This window comes from Cherax quadricarinatus, chromosome 92 (assembly GCF_038502225.1).
Source record: "Cherax quadricarinatus isolate ZL_2023a chromosome 92, ASM3850222v1, whole genome shotgun sequence".
Classification (NCBI taxonomy): domain Eukaryota; kingdom Metazoa; phylum Arthropoda; class Malacostraca; order Decapoda; family Parastacidae; genus Cherax; species Cherax quadricarinatus.
Window position 1 is genome coordinate 170519 of NC_091383.1, and position 21121 is coordinate 191639.

Sequence of the window (21121 nt, forward strand, 5' to 3'; positions counted from 1 at the left end):
AGAGGAAATAAACAAGAACAAGAACTAGAAAGAAAATAGAAGAAAACCCAGAGGGGTGTGTATATATATGCTTGTACATGTATGCATAGTGTGACCTAAGTGTAAGTAGAAGTAGCAAGACGTACCTGAAATCTTGCATATTTATGAGACAGACAAAAAACACCAGCAATCCTACCATCGTGTAAAACAATTACAGGCTTTCGTTTCACACTCACTTGGCAGGACGGTAGTACCTCCCTGGGTGGTTGCTGTCTACCAACCTACTACCTACAACAGTTTTATGTAACATGATTAATATCTATGACAATCTTGGAGACCTAAAGAACTTCAAACAATAAACTGAATAAAATCACCACAATTTTACTTTTTTCATTATACTGTACTGCCTTATAATAATTTTAAATATTTTTGCTAGGGTGGTGCAGTGAAAATTATTTTAATTTTGATTTTTTCAACTAATGAATACAATAGGTCTGAATGAATTGTGGAAAACTTCATAAGGCATGCAAACGTGATCCATAAATATGGATCAATCCAAAGTCTACAAATGAGTATAGTTTACGATGGATACTGGCCAATACTTCATGAAGTGTACTTCGGCTATTCAGAATAATCCAATATTGAATAAAATAAAATTTGTTGCAGTTATAATGATTAAGTATAGTAGCCTCAGTGCTCACATTTGAGAAAGGATTCTGTGGGTAACATATCAGTTTGTCCTCTCCTGTGTTACCCACAGGAGAGATAGAAATGTTATCTACAGCAGCTTCTCCAAACTGATTAATAGTGAATCGTTCAACTTTTATTCTTCTTTAGTATTAGTGTTAAGGTATTGTACAGTACTTGCCTTTTTGGGATAAATATTAAAGATCTTTGCAGCATTTGTGGATGTGACTGCTACAAATCTGCAAGGGTCCATTTTCCCTGATACCACACCATTTTCCCAGATGATTGACATTCGATCTTCTACGCCATTCACACCATTAGGGATCTTGGTGAAGTCATCCTTGCCTAGAGCTTTCTGGGAAGCTGAGAAGGTGCAGTTGTCTGTACCAGTGGTCTGAAGGTCACCACTGTAAATACAAGAGTCAGGTTAGAGTTTAAGATTATAAGGTTAAACTACATATTATACAAGTAAATACAATATGTCATTCGGTGTAATTAACTGAAATGCTGGCCATTCATATCAGGTGATGCATTATGTTCTAAGAATACCAAAAAGAAGCAGTTGTATTTCACAGTTTTCGGAAATATCTGCCACATTTTTCTGGCGTATTCTTAAAGACAGAATATACAGGAGTCCACACCTTACAAATGCCCCATGTTATATACATCAGCAGTTACAAACTGGGCACCTAGTAGCTTATTACAATTTTACAACTGCCAAGCTGCAGTACAAAAATGTGTGAATTATAAACATGCACTTTGTACTAATGTTTTCTACACAGACAACTTGCTTGTAAGATGGAACACCAGCAACACACCTCAAAACTTATGGCCCTCCTTTATATATACAATTCCAGGAATGTATTTAAATTTTATACTGAAAAAGGCTACAGCTTATAAGCATGAAATTCAACTGCTGCATTTTCAAAAGCTCATAGGAAAAAATAAAAAACATTCGCATATACTGTATACAGATGCTGCAAGTGCTATGTGGTCCACACAACTCAAAAAACTCATCAACACTTAATTCTCTACAAGAATCTCTAATACAATTTGCAAACTGCAACAATCACATAATGTTAATGAACACTGCACAACCAGAACTACTGATTACAATGGCATAATGCATATTAAATTCACATAAAGAAATGTTGTACAGTGAAAGGAAACCTGTATACAAGTACGTATATACTGCACTGAACATACAGTACAAATAATATCAGCAGTAAGCAATTCAGTTCACTGCTGCTAAATTTTCAACAACAACAACAGTGAAGGTCTTGAACCATTTAACCTATAAAACTCAAAGAATGAAAAGGCACAATACAGTGATGGGAACACTACACAAATAACCAGCACATACAAGAAAAACGTATGGCAATGTTACGGTCTGACTTGGATCATTAAATGGTTACGTATATACTGGCTCCCTTATCTTCCCATGTTAGTGTGAATAGTTAATGGTCCAAGTTGGACCGAAACGTTGTCGTAAGTTTCTCCCATGTATAAAACTCATAGTACAGTGGACCCCCGCTTAACGATCACCTCCAAATGCGACCAATTATGTAAGTGTATTTATGTAAGTGCGTTTGTATGTGTATGTTTGGGGGTCTGAAATGGACTAATCTACTTCACAATATTCCTTATGGGAAAAAATTCGGTCAGTACTGGCACCTGAACATACTACTGGAATGAAAAAAGTTCGTTAACCGGGGGTCCACTGTATTTTGGGAAGTTCAACAAGGATCTATAGATAACAAAAAAGGCACAATACCGTGACTGGAACGATACACAAATAACCCGCACATAAAAGAGAGAAGCTTACGACGACGTTTCGGTCCGACTTGGACCATTTACAAAGTCACACTAACCAGAAGTGGGGCAGGACGGCTATATATAGGCAGGAAGAGGTGGTGGTAGTAGTAGTACAAGAATGGTATATACAGTGGACCCCCGCTTAACGATCACCTCCCAATGCAACCAATTATGTAAGTGTATTTATGTAAGTGCATTTGTGCGTGTATGTTTGGGGGTCTGAAATGGACTAATCTACTTCACAATATTCCTTATGGGAACAAATTCGGTCAGTACTGGCACCTGAACATACTTCTGGAATGAAAAAATGTCGTTAACCGGGGGTCCACTGTAATACCGTTATTTGTGTATTGTGTAAGGATCTATAGTACAGTGACGTAAAATTCTTCAAACTGGATATACCAACAAAGTGCTCTCGTGATACAATTTTGTATACATGTATAAAATGTACACAGAACTGATGAATTAAATGCATTTCTGAGTATGGAAAATAATTTTTGTTACATATCCCATTTTTTAACAAAATTACGATTAATATTTACATGCACGAATGCTTGAATTTCATCTAATTTCATCTCATTCCAATTCCCACTGGAAATTTTCTTGGAGGTAAATTTACTCATGCAGAATCCTGGAGACATTAAAATAATTTGGATAAGTTTAAGATTTTTTGGCAAGATTTGAAATACACTTGATGAATCTTACATGCAGATTTTATCAAAACATCACCGAAACAATCACCACTTATATGCAAAAAAAAAATTGGAACATGTGCAAGTACAGTGGACACCTGCCTTACGATCAGCTTCCAATGTGACCAATTATGAAGTGTATTTATGCAAGTGCTTTTGTACGTGTATTTTTGGGGGTCTGAAACAGACTAATCTAATTCACAATATTCCTTATGGGAACAAATTCGTTCGGTAACGGCACCTGAACACACTTCTGGAATGAAATTATATTGTAAGGCGGGGGTCCACTGTATAGTGGAACCTTGGTATACGACCAGCTCAGCACTTGACCAAACAAATACGACCTGCCAGAACTTCGCTGTAAACTATTTCATGTTTCTTCGCATTTTGGTGTTTTTTAGTATAATTTGTATAAATAAGTCACCATGGGGCCTACACCGATTAGTGGTAACAGCTAGACAAACAGAAAATTGGTTGGGAAGAACTTGATCGATACTCAAACAGAGCGGCATTTGAACAGCCTTCTGGAATGAGTTAAGGTCGTATACCGAGTCTCCACTGTATATGCTAGTAGTAGAAGAAAAAATGATGAAGGATAAGAAAATATAGAAATAAATGAATACATGAGAGGTGTATTGGATAGGAAAAACAAAGTGTGGAATGCAAGTGGTACTGGTTTAGTGTGAAGGTAAAATGTTAATTGGTGGTAGTGCAGTGGATAACACTAAAGTGGTGATGGTGTAGAGTGAAGAATTAAACACCAAGTGGTGGTGCAGAGTGAAGAATTAAACACTGGGTAGTAGTGGTGTGATGTGCAGAGCTTAAATATCAAATGATGACAGTAGTGCAATGTCCAGTGCTACAAAAACCAACTGTTGCTGGGGAAAAAGCAGTGTGTGCACACTGTGTATCACCACACATTGCACAGACCTGTGTATCACCTTACAGTGTGCATGCACCTATTTAATCACCTCACAGTGTGCTCCCACTGACAGACAATCACCACCAATAAGGCTACTAGTTAATTTTGATTCCTGTCAACACTATAAACATCTCAATGAATTACCTATTTAAGTGTAACTATGTCGACCAAATATTTACTGCAATATGACGTGCAAATATTTTACGTACTTATTTTAAAATAGTGAAGGGGGGTGAGGGAGGGGTTCACTTTAGTAGGAATAATTCACAATACAATATATTGTAGTTATTACTTAACTAGTGTGGATAACAAGCAGGTGGGTATAAAAAAAAAGCATTCAACTAAAAATAATTCAAGCAAATTAAGATTCCTCGGTTTCTAATGACAGTCTTACGCATTCAAAAGCTCCATGAGTAAGTTGGGAGTTCTGGGGTCATTACGCAGAGGGGGTGACATGACATGACCAGCTGCATGTTGCCAGCAAGGGTTGTAGTAGTGGGAACCGTCAGTTCCCAGGGCAGCAACAATGGTCTCACCCCATACCAGTGTGCCTCTTCGAAGATTTTCTCCAAGAGCTGAAGCTGCTGATATGCTCGTAACATTGCAAATATAAAGAGGACACCCAACCTGAAATAGACTTTCCATGATAGACACTACGGGTAAAGAATCTATAAAGGAAGATCATAGTATAGGGTAGAGATAAAGGCAAAGTTAATGGTGCGGTTAGTCTGTCTACTCCAGCTAGAACGAGACAACAAAAATAGTCCTAAATTCTCCTAGCGATGTGCTAATGATGAACAAGGAATAAAAAAAACTGCCAAAATACAAGAAAAATAATAATAATCATTAACATACTTTGCCAACAGATCCATGAGGTATTTGGGTGTTTCTGGATCAGATCTAAGGGGAGGACCCATCACATGAGCAGCTGCGTGCCTCCAGCACTTGTGCCAGTAGTGTGTACCATTAGTCCCCAGTGAGGCAGCAATGGGCTCACCGAACACAATGCTGCCTTGCTTTCGCCTACTGGAAATTACATCAGCAGCACTCTTTGACATAACATGCACTACATATAGAGGACATCCAACCTAAGAAGTGAAAAGTAAATAGAAACATATCATAAAAGTGAAAAAACAACTAATAGAAAACTAAATATGGCTTGATCAAGAAAGGTAAGTACTCTCACAGTACACTGTAATCTTTTCCCTATCACTCTCATAATTTTTCTCTCAAGATTGCTCTCCCATGGACACACACACTGTTTACAGTCTCTTGAGAAATACCAATAAATAAAGCAGTTTCTAGAGAAAAATCTGAGATTTCTCTGATAAGTTATTAGAGTATTTTTTCTCCTACCACACCACATTTTTCTAATTTATTTATTGGTACAGTTTTGTTGAGGACATTACCCATTATGTGCATAATTAAAAGATGTATGGAAATTTAAGTTGTGGAACTCCTCAGGTGCTCACTGGAAGACCAAATGCAGCAGGCATCTTCCACTCAGAGGTCTACCTGGAGGTCATTCTGAGGTTCAATGCCCTCACAGCACAGTCCTTGACCAGACCTCCTGGTGGCAGTCCTCAGGTCTCAGGTACACACACTCCTGCTGTGCCCTCTTTCTCTCTCCTATCTTCCTCCTCCTCTAGTTCCTTCACACACAATCTTCTCAAACATCTAAACACCATCACCTTCATACAGCCCTCCTTCTTACACTATATTAATAATAATAATGCTATATTTCTATGAGTATACAGATAATGGAGATACCTGGGTAGAAACAAGAATATAATAGGCAAAAAACAAAGCCACTAATTATGCACTACATAATTAAACATGACTGTATATAAGTTAATGTTAAGGGTTACCAAAATGCTCTGCATAACCAAAGGCTTTCTACTGAGTTTTCCAATTATGTTAGCTAATCCTGTATCACTTACATACTTTATGGAAATAAGGATTATCATTTATCAATATTAGATATAGCTTATGTTTGTATTTTATATTTAATTCCACCTTCCGTATATTAAATATGACCACTTGAAACTCAAGCCTTAAAAGCTGAATGAAAGCTGGATTTTACCCAAATTAACTGAAAATCCATAAAAATTACAAGTCTTCTGACCTACTGGTATGTACTAAAGTTACTTATATGCTACACCAGCTGTGACTTCCCATTTTCTAGTGATGTTCCTCAACACCACAACCTCTTCCCCATCCGTCAAGGTAAACACCTTGATGAGAGGGAAGGGCTCTCAACCCAAGAAATTAGAGGTACTCTACTCTTCCTGCCAGAAATGCACTGCATGTCATTGGCTTTCTCTTGTGCCTAACAATATTTTATTACATGTAAACTACATTACCTATATACATATTAATATTTTTTTTAACACATCAGGCATCTCTCTCACTATCATTCACACTATCACTGTCTGACAGAGGCATGCAGATATGACAGTTTAGATGTCACTCTCAACAGCAAATATCTCAAACCCATCCTTTGTGCAGTTCATGGTATTATTGAGATGTTTTATCCACCATATACCGCACAGTGTGTCTTATTCACATATTTTTTGTATAGTTTGCCAGTGATGTACATGAGAGGTGTATATTTCAGCGGCAATCAGAGACTGTCTTCAGGTGAAGATAGTCTATGTCGAAGACCAAAACATATAACATTTCTTTCACCTGTGTTTAATATTTCTATCCAATTGGCTTCTTGCTCATCAATGTCTGACACTAATCCAAGCATTTTTTTTTTTACCCAAACAGTTTCCTCCTGCCTAAGGAGGGTGACCCAAAGAAGGAAATACAGTACATACACCATTTTGTTGAAAATAAGAAAAAGTTTTGGAGTGAGATTAACAAGTTAAGAAAGCCTAGAGAACAAATGGATTTGTCAGTTAAAAATAGGAGAGGAGAGTTATTAAATGGAGAGGTAGAGGTATTGGGAAGATGGAAGGAATATTTTGAGGAATTGTTAAATGTTGATGAAGATAGGGAAGCTGTGATTTCGTGTATAGGGCAAGGAGGAATAACATCTTGTAGGAGTGAGGAAGAGCCAGTTGTGAGTGTGGGGGAAGTTCGTGAGGCAGTAGGTAAAATGAAAGGGGGTAAGGCAGCCGGGATTGATGGGATAAAGATAGAAATGTTAAAAGCAGGTGGGGATATAGTTTTGGAGTGGTTGGTGCAATTATTTAATAAATGTATGGAAGAGGGTAAGGTACCTAGGGATTGGCAGAGAGCATGCATAGTTCCTTTGTATAAAGGCAAAGGGGATAAAAGAGAGTGCAAAAATTATAGGGGGATAAGTCTGTTGAGTGTACCTGGTAAAGTGTATGGTAGAGTTATAATTGAAAGAATTAAGAGTAAGACGGAGAATAGGATAGCAGATGAACAAGGAGGCTTTAGGAAAGGTAGGGGGTGTGTGGACCAGGTGTTTACAGTGAAACATATAAGTGAACAGTATTTAGATAAGGCTAAAGAGGTCTTTGTGGCATTTATGGATTTGGAAAAGGCGTATGACAGGGTGGATAGGGGGGCCATGTGGCAGATGTTGCAAGTGTATGGTGTAGGAGGTAGGTTACTGAAAGCAGTGAAGAGTTTTTACGAGGATAGTGAGGCTCAAGTTAGAGTATGTAGGAAAGAGGGAAATTTTTTCCCAGTAAAAGTAGGCCTTAGACAAGGATGTGTGATGTCACCGTGGTTGTTTAATATATTTATAGATGGGGTTGTAAGAGAAGTAAATGCGAGGGTCTTGGCAAGAGGCGTGGAGTTAAAAGATAAAGAATCACACACAAAGTGGGAGTTGTCACAGCTGCTCTTTGCCGATGACACTGTGCTCTTGGGAGATTCTGAAGAGAAGTTGCAGAGATTGGTGGATGAATTTGGTAGGGTGTGCAAAAGAAGAAAATTAAAGGTGAATACAGGAAAGAGTAAGGTTATGAGGATAACAAAAAGATTAGGTGATGAAAGATTGAATATCAGATTGGAGGGAGAGAGTATGGAGGAGGTGAACGTATTCAGATATTTGGGAGTGGACGTGTCAGCGGATGGGTCTATGAAAGATGAGGTGAATCATAGAATTGATGAGGGAAAAAGAGTGAGTGGTGCACTTAGGAGTCTGTGGAGACAAAGAACTTTGTCCTTGGAGGCAAAGAGGGGAATGTATGAGAGTATAGTTTTACCAACGCTCTTATATGGGTGTGAAGCGTGGGTGATGAATGTTGCAGCGAGGAGAAGGCTGGAGGCAGTGGAGATGTCATGTCTGAGGCCAATGTGTGGTGTGAATATAATGCAGAGAATTCGTAGTTTGGAAGTTAGGAGGAGGTGCGGGATTACCAAAACTGTTGTCCAGAGGGCTGAGGAAGGGTTGTTGAGGTGGTTCGGACATGTAGAGAGAATGGAGCGAAACAGAATGACTTCAAGAGTGTATCAGTCTGTAGTGGAAGGAAGGCGGGGTAGGGGTCGGCCTAGGAAGGGTTGGAGGGAGGGGGTAAAGGAGGTTTTGTGTGCGAGGGGCTTGGACTTCCAGCAGGCATGCGTGAGCGTGTTTGATAGGAGTGAATGGAGACAAATGGTTTTTAATACTTGACGTGCTGTTGGAGTGTGAGCAAAGTAACATTTATGAAGGGATTCAGGGAAACCGGCAGGCCGGACTTGAGTCCTGGAGATGGGAAGTACAGTGCCTGCACTCTGAAGGAGGGGTGTTAATGTTGCAGTTTAAAAACTGTAGTGTAAAGCACCCTTCTGGCAAGACAGTGATGGAGTGAATGATGGTGAAAGTTTTTCTTTTTCGGGCCACCCTGCCTTGGTGGGAATCGGCCGGTGTGATAATAAAAATAAAAAAAAAACACCATTATTCAGTCACTCCTGCCAGAAGTCTACTGACATCACACTATCCTGCAGTTGCAACATCTCCACACTGATACAAACAAATCAGTCTCTATGTAAATAATGAGATAAACACAAAATTAATATAAAATCAAAGAAAATTAAAAAATAAAAGCCAAACAGATTTTTACATAAAATTAAAACAAGTTAGATGAACCAAATAAATTTTAAAACTACTGGAAGACTAAAGATATAGAAATAAGAACATAAGAAAGGAGGAACACTGCAGTAAGCCTACTGGCCCATACTTGGTAGGTCTTTCTCAAACCCACTAAAAAACGTTCACCCAACCCATTATCAATGTCATCCAAGGGATAAAGCTTTGATAAGCTATAATACATTATGTTAACTTCTACAATACAGTCAGGCACCGAAAAGTAAAATCTTACTTTGTCAGAGCAGAACAGAAGCAGATTGGGTCTTAGAACTGGCCCGAGCATCCGTAACCTATCAGGTTAGCTCGTTAACTGCTGAAGGACAGAGGCGTGTTGTCACTGCTCAGCTATGGCATGTTCCATTTTTGTTTCAATCTTTATGCAGCGGCTATTTTTTCAACTATTTTTCTTTTACCCAGCCCAGCGGCCTGCCGGGCACTGCCCAAATGCCTGTATGGCCAGTCTGCCTCTGGAGTGGAAATATTTTTGTTGTTCTCGGGTATTATTATGATCCTCGTTGACTTGTACCTTAATGTTTTGTGTAGGAATTCATTCCACGAAATTTTCCTTAGATGAATAACAGGTTTGGAACTATGGTGGAGATAAATGGTATAAAATACCGACATGCTGGAAAAACAGGCACAAATGCAGTATAATGCGATATTTTATTGACTATGTTTCACTTTACTGACTGTGTAGTCAATAAAGGATCGCATTCTGTATATCATTATTGTGTATAATATCATTATTGTGTATAATATTATATCATTACTGTGTAGAATATTATATCATTACTGTGTAGAATATTATATCATTACTGTGTATAATATCATTATTGAGTGTCTTTCGTCTTTTCTTTCAACACACCGGTTGTATCCCACTGAGGCGGGGTGGCCCAAAAGGAAAAACGAAAGTTTCTCCTTTTACATTTAGTAATATATACAAGAGAAGGGGTTACCAGCCCCTTGCTCCTGGCATTTTAGTCACCTCTTATGACACACATGGATTACAGAGGAAGAATTCTGTTCCACTTCCCCATGGAGATAAGAGGAAATAAACAAGAACTAGAAAGAAAATAGAAGAAAACCCAGAGGAGTGTGTGTATATATATATGCTTGTACATGTATGTGTAGTGTGACCTAAGTGTAAGTAGAAGTAGCAAGACGTACCTGAAATCTTGCATGTTTATGAGACAGAAAAAAGGACATCAGCAACCCTACCATCATGTAAAACAATTACAGGCTTTTGTTTTACACTCACTTGGCAGGATGGTAGTACCTCCCTGGGTGGTTGTTGTCTACCAACTTTTTTTTTTTTTTTTTTTTTTTTTATCACACTGGCCGATTCCCACCAAGGCAGGGTGGCCCGAAAAAGAAAAACTTTCACCATCATTCACTCCATCACTGTCTTGCCAGAAGGGTGCTTTACACTACAGTTTTTAAACTGCAACATTAACACCCCTCCTTCAGAGTGCAGGCACTGTACTTCCCATCTCCAGGACTCAAGTCCGGCCTGCCGGTTTCCCTGAACCCCTTCATAAATGTTACTTTGCTCACACTCCAACAGCACGTCAAATATTAAAAACCATTTGTCTCCATTCACTCCTATCAAACACGCTCACGTATGCCTGCTGGAAGTCCAAGCCCCTCGCACACAAAACCTCCTTTACCCCCCTCTCTCCAACCTTTCCTAGGCCGAGAGAGGGGGTAAAGGAGGTTTTGTGTGCGAGGGGCTTGGACTTCCAGCAGGCATGCGTGAGCGTGTTTGATAGGAGTGAAGTCTACCAACTTACTACCTATAATTATTGTGCATATCATAATTATACACACTACAGAAGGCCCCCAATGTGTTTGTAAGTTGACGACTTCATGTATTATGAATATTATACACAATTCAGCAAGTCCTCAATGTGTTTGTAAGTCGCAGACTTACTGTTTACTGCATTTGTGTCTTTCTCTTTAGAACTATGGTATTGGGACCCCAAACCATCTAAACTTTTGGTGCTTGGTTGTACAAGTGTGCCTTACTTTATGCATGGTCCATCAATATTTAACTTGTAGTTACAAGAACCCTCTTGACAATCTCTGGCACAGCTGTGCACAGTCTGAGAAATGCTCTGATGTCATAAAGGAAATTTATGTCTCACATAGAGAATGGAAAAATGTGTGGCATCACATAATGGTGAATTTTCATACAGTTAACTCACATAAAATCAAGTGATCACTGTAGAATAATCACCTCTGCTGCGTAAACTATACAACTGTATTTGTGATCCTGATCGTGTACTAAACATAACAATAAGAACTTTTGGTGGCTAGGATGGTGCTTCTTGGAGACTAACAGAAACTTTACAAAGATTAAACTACTCTCTAGTCTGCAGAATTTATAAAGTAGAAATTACATAAACTATGATACAATACATAGTACTATAGTACCTTAACAATTTGCAAGCGGGCAAAATTATTTACAAATGTTATCTCTCAGTTCACAGCAGGATTCAAACCTACACACTCTGCATCAGAGTACGTAGTACTTACGCCACTCACCTAGATCCAGATTGAAGTGGCATAAGTACTACATACTTTGATGCAGTGTGTAGGTTCTAATCCTGCTGTGAACCGAGAGGTAATGTTTATAGTGTTTTACCTGTACATCTATGATAAGTGTGGGAAAGGCAGAAATTATTTGGGAAGACCATATACATTATCCTCATTAAGATTTCAGATTTTGCTTGAAACACACCTGATTGGCCAAGACACAAGCTCTGTTGGTTGCCTCTGCCTCGACTTCTTCTGGCCGACTCAACTCATGACCTTCTGGCCCAGTGATGCCCATGGAGAGAAGTTTCCTACAATTCTGAAAATAAAAGTACCACCACCACTTTATTTTTAACTACAGTACCAACAATCAAGTAATTTCTTAAGCTTAATATTTTTTTTCAACACACTAGTCATCTCCCACTGAGGCAGGATGACCCAAAAAAGAAACACTTTCACCATCATTCAGACCATCATTGTCTTGCCAGAAGCACGCAGATACAACAGTTTAGATGTCCCTCGAAACAGCAAATATTTCAAACCTCTCCTTTAGAGAGCAGACACTCTATACATATACATGTACTTATAAAGTATATTTGTCTCACGAAATTCCAACAACACACTTGCAAACAAACCACAGAACAGGTGGGGTCTGAACCCATGACAAGTGAGTCCTAAAACTGGCCTGCAAATTTTAGGACCCACATACCATGGGTTCAAACCCCATCCATTCCCTGGTTTAATAGTACATGTGTATTGTGTATACCAATACAATTTGCATTACATGTAAATTTTAACTACAAGGCTACTCTATCCATGTGTTCTCCCATCAGTGATGAGCTGAAAGATTTTTAATGTTGTAGCAAAATCTGCTACTCGGTGTGTAGTAACCGACTATAATATGGTTGTCTAAAAAGAATAAGAGTTACTCTTATTGTCACAAGGAAGGAGCACAGTAATCCCCCCTGTATCCCCAGGGGATACATTCCAAGAACTACCTTGGATACCTGATACTGTGGATAGTAGCAAGCTATGTACAAGTCATTTTTTATTTATATACATACCTATGATAGTTTAATTGGTAAATTATGCACATTAAGTCGAGAATTAGCACTTTTTCACTGATGGGAAGCACTTCATGGCATATATTAGGCTTTGAAGAACTGCCAACATCATTACTTTTGCACTTTGGGGCTATTATCAAGCAAAATTAACGGTTAATTTTGGGCCACAGTTAACTGTGGATACCAAATAAATATAACTGAAACAGCACATATACAATTGAATCAAGTGTAAAAAGGCCTTCACAGTATGAATTACTGAATTTTGAATGTATGTTTTCAATCACACATGCAAAAAATACACTATATCAAGGAGCCTGGCAATACGCTTGCCTCACACTCAATGTCCGGGGTTCAATCCCTGGCACGGGTAGACATATTGGACATTTTTCCTTATAGCTGCTGTCACTGTTCATCGAACAGCAGGTAAGCACCTGGGAGTCAGTCAACTGTTGTGGCTGGCATCCTGGGGGACAAGATTGAAGGACCACAATGGAAATAAAACTGACAGTCCCTCGATGATGCAATAACTTTCTTAGGTTATCTTGGGTGGCTAACCCTCTGGGTTAAAAATCCCAACAAATCCTATCTTATCTTCCATAACCACATGATTGACCTTAACTATGATAAGTGACCTAGTCAAAAAAATTACTGATTGAGATACTTAAATATTTTTATATTACACAGTTCACACTAGAATACTGATATATTCACCTTTTAGATCAATAACACCATATATACTGACCTCTTTAATGATGTCACCATTTTCAGCATGTACCTGAGCCAGAGCACCTAGTTCCTTGCATCTCTTCAGTGACTTCAGGAGATCTTCGTCACCTAGCTGCCACGTGTCTTTGTATGCCATGAACATTTTGAAGGAGTTGATCCCGTGTTCTTCTGTCAGTTCCTCCATCTCCTCCGCTACCTGCATGTCAAAGATCATTTTGGTATTGCAAGTGCATGTTAAAGATCCTTTTAGAATTCTAAGTGCATATTACAGTACATAGATTTACCCTAAAATAGCCCAATAAACTCAAGCAATGTGACACTGTTGTTATTATTGATTTTTAATTATTATTTCAACAAACTCGCCATATACCACTGAGGCAGGGTGACCTAAAAAGAAAAACAAAAGTTTTGTTTTCAAATTTAGTAATTTATACAGGAGAAGGTGTTACTAGCCCCTTGTTCCTGTCATTTCAGTTGCCTCTTACAACACACATGGCTTATGGAAGAAAGATTCTTTTCCACTTGTTAAAAGAATACTTTTTTCTAATCAACACGCTGGCCATCTCCCACCAAGGCAAGGTGACCCAAAAGAGAAAGAAACACTTTCACTATCATTCAACACTTCCACCATCATTCACACATAATTACTGTCTGCAGATGTGCCTAGATACGACAGCTTAGAATATAATGTTAATATTCGAAAGCCCACCTTGTCTGACCACCATGTAACTCCGACATGAAGGGAATAGTCACAACACACTTTAGAGTCGGCCCACGTACGCCAGCGGTGATAGGCCTCAACCAGTGACTCTCCACGCTGAGGCAGAGCAAAATCCACTGTGGGTAGAAATTGAAAAAAATCATTGTTTTTAACATACTATAGCCATTTGCCATATTTTAGAATGATCCAAAGAAAGAAGCACAGTCAAAGACATTCATTCAACAGCTTTCTTGCTACTAATACATAAATATTAAAATTCAAATGACCATTCAACCCACATTCTTCATCTATCCTTCAGAGAACAAGCAATAAACTTTCTCTATCCTTCACAGAGCAAACAGTAAACTTCAGGCTTTTAGAGCTCACATCCAGCTAGCTGATTTCTCTGAATCCCTTCACAGAAGTGGCAGACCTACATTTTAGGGGCCCTCAAGCTTGAACTGTTATGGGGGCCCCTTCTCATACAGTGGCCTCAGAATTTTTAAGCAATGTGGACTAAGGTGGCTTCTGGGGCCCCTCTGGGATTAGGGGCCCTTAACTTAAGCTTCATTACTTTCATGGTAGATCTGCCCCTGCCTCACAGATGTTACTTTGCTCACACCAGCAGCAAGTTAATTCTCAAAAACCACTATTCTCCACTCACTCCATACAATCACCATCAAAATACACAATAATGATGAGTGCATTGTATGTACCAACTACAGACCATAAGGTCCAACCACTTTAGATTTGATGAAACACATGCCTTCAAGAGGATGCCTTGATCCTGGCAAACAGCTCTTGAGCCAAGGAACTGGACATACCCTCCCTTTTCTTTAACTGAACCTGATTCCTAAGGTGCTGCATACCCTTTGGGTTTACCACTTCCCAGGAAAATAATAATTCATAGTGGTTACACTGGTACTGCACACCTTGTATTAAACAAAGAACAATAAAGGCACAATACCGCAACTGGAATAATACACAAGTACCTCGCACGTAGAAGAGAAACTTTTGACGACATTTTGGTTCAACTTGGACCATTTACAAACTAATAAATGGTCCGAGTGGACCAAAATGTTGTCATAAGCTTGTCTCTCCTATGTGTGAGAGATATGTATCTTGTGTTCAACAGTCATGAGTCTACTTGGATACAGTACAAAGGCGAGATCCCCACAGAATGGAGTAAAAGAAATACTGTGTAGACAGAGGAAGATTTTGTTGTAACAACATTTTGTTATGCATAAAACTTGATCAATTCATTAAGATTTAATAAAGCTTTACATAAAGAAAATTTTTTTTTTTTCTTGAAAAAAAAAAAGGAATGCTTTTATAAGATTTTTTTTTTCAATGAACTGGCCGTATCCCACCGAGGCAGGGTGACCTAAAAAGAAAAACAAAAGTTTTTATTTTTAAATTTAATAATTTATACAGATGAAGGTGTTATTAGCCCCTTGCTCCTGGCATTTTAGTCGCCTCTTATGACACTTATGACTATAAAGCAAAATATTGTCGAAATTGAGACACATGTGCGACATCTGGGTATCTTTATTGTAGACGTTTCACCCTCCAGTGGCTTTATCAATACAAATTCCAGGACATAACTTGAAGTCCTAGAATTTGTATTGATAAAGCCACTGGAGGGCAAAACGTCTACGATAAAGATACCCAGATTTCACATGTGTCTCAATTTCATTTTGTTGGTATTATATACCATTCTTGTACAAAATATTGTAATAAAAATTGCTGCTCTGCAGGTGTACTGTTCCAAAAAATCTATTAATCACTCCTGGTGCGTATGTCAATAATGCACACCTCAAAAATATTTTGAACCTTCAACATGAATCCCTACACTGACCTACTACTCTGCCTACTCTTCCTGGGACCTGACTCAAGACATCCATCTCTCCTTACTGTGACATTATTATTTATGGGGATATGCTAGACCCATAGCAGTCATGCAGTGCCTGGAGAACGGGAGGCTATCAGATCTGATTTAAGGAAGGGAAAGCTAGCTCCAATTCCTTGTCACCCACCAAGGCAAGGTGACCTAAAAAGGAAACGCTGTAACCATCACTCATACTAATGCTGTCTTGCCAGAGACGCATAGATATAACAGTTTAGATGTCACTCTAAACAGCAAATACAGTGGACCCCCGCTTTACGATTGCCTCCCAATGCGACCATTTATGTAAGTGCGTTTGTACGTGTATGTTTGGGGGCCTGAAATGGACTAATCTAATTCACAATATTCCTTATGGGAACAAATTCGGTCAGTACTGGCACCTGAACATACTTCTGGAATGAAAAAATATCGTAAACCACTGTATTCCAAAACCATCCTTTAGAGTACAGACACTGTACTTCCCACCTAAATAAACTTAATTACAATGCCACAAGTCACTCCCCTGAAGCACTGGCTCACATCGAGGCATCCAAAAAATGTTGATGGTGGTGTTTAGTTTGTCAGGAAATAGAACAAGTGTCATCTAATGGTTCTTTGTCAGATGCTGACCAATTAACTGGCTAAGCATCAGCTCCTCTCCACTTACATGAATCAAACCTCATTACCTCTCATTTTCCAGGAGCTGTATGACCATCATGAGCTCCCCATTTCCCCATAATGATAATACAGGTGTGATGGGTGTCTCACAGGTCCTAAGCTATACTGGACTGCAATAATAGCTGGGTTGGTAGTGCACTCAGCTCACACATTGAGGTCTGTGGTTTGATCCCTGGTATGGGTAGAAACATTAGGATATGTTTCTTTAAGACATCTGGTGTCACTGTTCACCTAGCAGTGTAGTAAGATCACAGTAAACAGGTGATATAATATGCAGAACAACCACTGTAAAAAGAATAATTAACTTTGAAGCACTGTCGTGATTTCTCACATTATCAAGGAACTGATAATGTGAGAAATCATGAAAGCACTTGGAAGTTCACTATTCTTTTCACAGCGGTTGTTCTACAGGTACCTAATTTTTGTCTAGTGGCTAACGCGACGGGCTGGAGTTTTGAGACTCTATGACCGCGGGTTCAATCCCGGCCGGGGGTTTGGTTTGTTTGCAATCGTGTCATTACGATTTCTTGAGTCATGTTGACTGCAGTGAAGGGACTTGAGCTAGAGTTCGTCATGGCCACGCTAGCTGGAGATTCGTCTGTAAAAACTTGCATTTGTGGTCACAGAGGTGTCTGTGCTAACCTTCCTATGGTGTAGAAAATATACCTAGTTGGATGAATCTTATTGTGGCTAGCTGGTCTAGTGGCTAACGCGACGGGCTGGAGTTTTGAGACTATGACCGCGGGTTCAATCCTGGCCGGGGTATGGTTTATGATCTACCTAAAAAGGGGCTTTCTAAATAGTAAGTCACTGACGTCAGCTATGGTTTGTATACTGTATCATGTATCTGCAGAAAAAAAGATTATAATTATTATTATTATTAAGAGTTTCACTTACTGATCATGGTAGTGCCGCCAGCCAGGGCAGCACGAGTGCCTGTATAGAAATCATCGACAGCAAATGTCCCCATGAATGGCAGTTGCATGTGAGTGTGGGTGTCAATGCCACCTGTTCGAAGAAACAATCTCAAGTTTGCAATGAGCCAATAACCATAGCTGGAACAATTTAAAGCTTACAATAAGTCATAATACCATGACTGGAACTGTGAGAGAGAAGGAATTTTGAGAGATAATAAAGAACTGTGAGAGATATTAAACAACAGGTCAACTTAAACTCCAGTACAAGACTTGACCTCTCTTACTGACCTGGCATGACCAGGTGACCTTTGGCCTCCACCACCCGTGTGCCACCAGGGGTGTGGAGATTGAGTCCAACTTGTCTGAAAAAACAGGAATACAGAATTAATTACAAATACAACAAGGTGATCGAGAGGGCATTACAATCAATAACATTCTGAACAGGATATAGAAAAAATGTGTAGATATTTTTTTACTCCTAAAGTAAGAGGTGAAAAAAAAAAGATGGATTTATTAACCCTGGAAGAATGATAACCCTTAATAACCTATAAAAAGCCAAGCCATGTGGCTTATTGCCTTTGGGGTCCTTTGGCCCCCTCCCTCAGGAAGCCAAACATTACAGTTGACTAATGCCCAGGTGCCTATTTACTGCTATGTGAACAGGAGCAGCAGGTGCCAGGAAACTTGCTCCTATCTCTTGCCTTACCCAAGATGCCACCTACAAGAACCACATAAAACCCAGCTACCCATTAACTGCTAGGTGAACAAGGGTATAAGGTGCCTGGAGACTTGCCCATATGTCTCACCCAGCCTGGGATTGAACTTGCCTGGTTTTTTTTTTAGTTGTGAATTAGGTGCTACCACCATCTCAAAACTCAAAAAGCAAACTGTGTATATGTATGTATGTTTTCTTTTTTTTTTAACAAGTCGGCCGTCTCCCACCGAGGCAGGGTGACCCAAAAAAAAGAAAGAAAATCCCCAAAAAGAAAATACTTTCATCATCATTCAACACTTTCACCACACTCGCACATTATCACTGTTTTTGCAGAGGTGCTCAGAATACAACAGTTTAGAAGCATACACATATAAAGATACACAACATATCCCTCCAAACTGCCAATATCCCAAACCCCTCCTTTAAAGTGCAGGCATTGTACTTCCCATTTCCAGGACTCAAGTCCGACTATATGAAAATAACCGGTTTCCCTGAATCCCTTCACTAAATATTACCCTGCTCACACTCCAACAGATCGTCAGGTCCCAAGTACCATTCGTCTCCATTCACTCCTATCTAACATGCTCACGCACGCTTGCTGGAAGTCCAAGCCCCTTGCCCACAAAACCTCCTTTACCCCCTCTCTCCAACCCTTTCCTAGGCCGACCCCTACCCCGCCTTCCTTCCCCTACAGACTTATATGCTTTCCATGTCATTCTACTTTCGATCCATTCTCTCTAAATGACCGAACCACCTCAACAACCCCTCTTCTGCCCTCTGACTAATACTTTTATTAATCCCGCACCTTCTCCTAACTTCCACACTCCGAATTTTCTGCATAATATTTACACCACACATTGCCCTCAAACATGACATCTCCACTGCCTCCAACCGTCTCCTCGCTGCAACATTTATCACCCAAGCTTCACACCCATATAAGAGTGTTGGTACTACTATACTCTCATACATTCCCCTCTTTGCCTCCATAGGATAAAGTTTCTTTGTCTCCACAGATACCTCAAGTGCACCACTCACTCTTTTTCCCTCATCAATTCTATGATTAACCTCATCCTTCATAAATCCATCCGCTGACACGTCCACTCCCAAGTATCTGAAAACATTCACCTCTTCCATACTCTCTCCTCTCCAATCTGATATTCAATCTTTCTTTATCTAAATCTTTTTGTTACCCTCATCACCTTACTCTTTTCTATGTTCACTTTCAACTTTCTACCTTTACACACATTCCCAAACTCATCCACTAACCTTTGCAACTTCTCTTCAGAATCTCCCAAGAGCACAGTGTCATCAGCAAAGAGCAGCTGTGACAACTCCCATTTTGTGTGTGATTCTTTATCTTTTAACTCCACGCCTCTTGCCAAGACCCTCGCATTTACTTCTCTTACAACCCCATCTATAAATACAGTGGACCCCCGCATAACGATGGCATCGCATAGCGATTTTTCCGCATAACGATTACTTTTATCGCAAAATTTTTGCCCCGCATACCGATTAAAAACCCGCATACCGATTTTCGTCCGAGACGCGTCCAATGTGCCCTCAGCCAGCCTCACATGTGCCGCTCCGTCCCATTGTTTACCAGCCAGCCTCCGCGGTAACATCCAAGCATACACTCGGAATATTTCGTATTATTACAGTATTTTCGGTGCTGTTTCTGGAAAATAAGTGACCATGGGCCCCAAGAAAGCTTCTAGTGCCAACCCTGTGGTAAAAAGGGTGAGAATTAGTATGGAAATTAAGAAAGATTTTGAAGGGTTTGGGGCTAACCCTGAGAAGCCTATGCCAGTTGTGGAATCCATTGTGCCTACTTCAAAGATTAAGGAAATGTGTGCAGAGTGGGTTGAACTGCAAACCTTTATAGATGAAAATCACCCTGACACAGCTGTTGCAAGCCGTGCTTGTGACTATTTCAATGACAATGTTATGGCCCATTTTAGGAAAGTCTTGAAGGAACGGGAGGTACAGAGCTCTATGGACAGATTTGTTGTGCGACAGAGGTCCAGTGACTCTCAAGCTGGTCCTAGTGGCATTAAAAGAAGAAGGGAAGTAACCCCAGAAAAGGACTTGCTACCTCAAGTCCTAATGGAAGGGGATTCCCCTTCTAAACAGTAAGAAGATAATGCTCTCCCCTCCTCCCATCCCATCAATCATCACCAGATCTTCAATAAAAGTAAGTGTCATGTAATTGTGCATGCCTTTTTCAGTTTGTGTGTATTAAAATTAACATTTCATGTGGTAAAAAAAAATTTTTTTCATACTTTTGGGCGTCTTGCACGGATTAATTTTATTTCCATTATTTCTTATGGGGAAAATTCATTCGCATAACGATTATTTCGCATAACGATGAGCCCTCTTGCACGGATTAAAATCGTTAACCGGGGGTCCACTGTATATTAAACAACCACGGTGACATCACACATCCTTGTCTAAGGCCTACTTTTACTGGGAAATAATTTCCCTCTTTCCTACATACTCTAACTTGAGCCTCACTATCCTCGTAAAAACTCTTCACTGCTTTCAGTAACCTACCTCCTACACCATACACTTGCAACATCTGCCACATTGCCCCCCTATCCACCTTGTCATACGCCTTTTCCAAATCCATAAATGCCACAAAGACCTCTTTAGCCTTATCTAAATACTGTTCACTTATATGCTTCAATGTAAACACTTGATCTACACATCCCCTACCCACTCTGAAACCTCCTTGCTCATCCGCAATCCTACATTCTGTC

The 21121-nt window shown here is 39.6% G+C and overlaps 1 protein-coding gene across 1 annotated transcript in view; it reads right to left on the reverse strand.

Annotated features, from left to right (window-relative positions):
* CRMP (Collapsin Response Mediator Protein) overlaps positions 1-21121 on the reverse strand; it is a 63225-nt gene that overhangs the window by 16491 nt on the left and 25613 nt on the right. The window contains 7 exon segments of the mRNA XM_070104519.1: positions 848-1073; positions 4951-5183; positions 11886-11999; positions 13487-13666; positions 14180-14307; positions 17631-17741; positions 17939-18012. Of these exon segments, the coding sequence (XP_069960620.1) occupies positions 848-1073; positions 4951-5183; positions 11886-11999; positions 13487-13666; positions 14180-14307; positions 17631-17741; positions 17939-18012 (1066 nt within the window).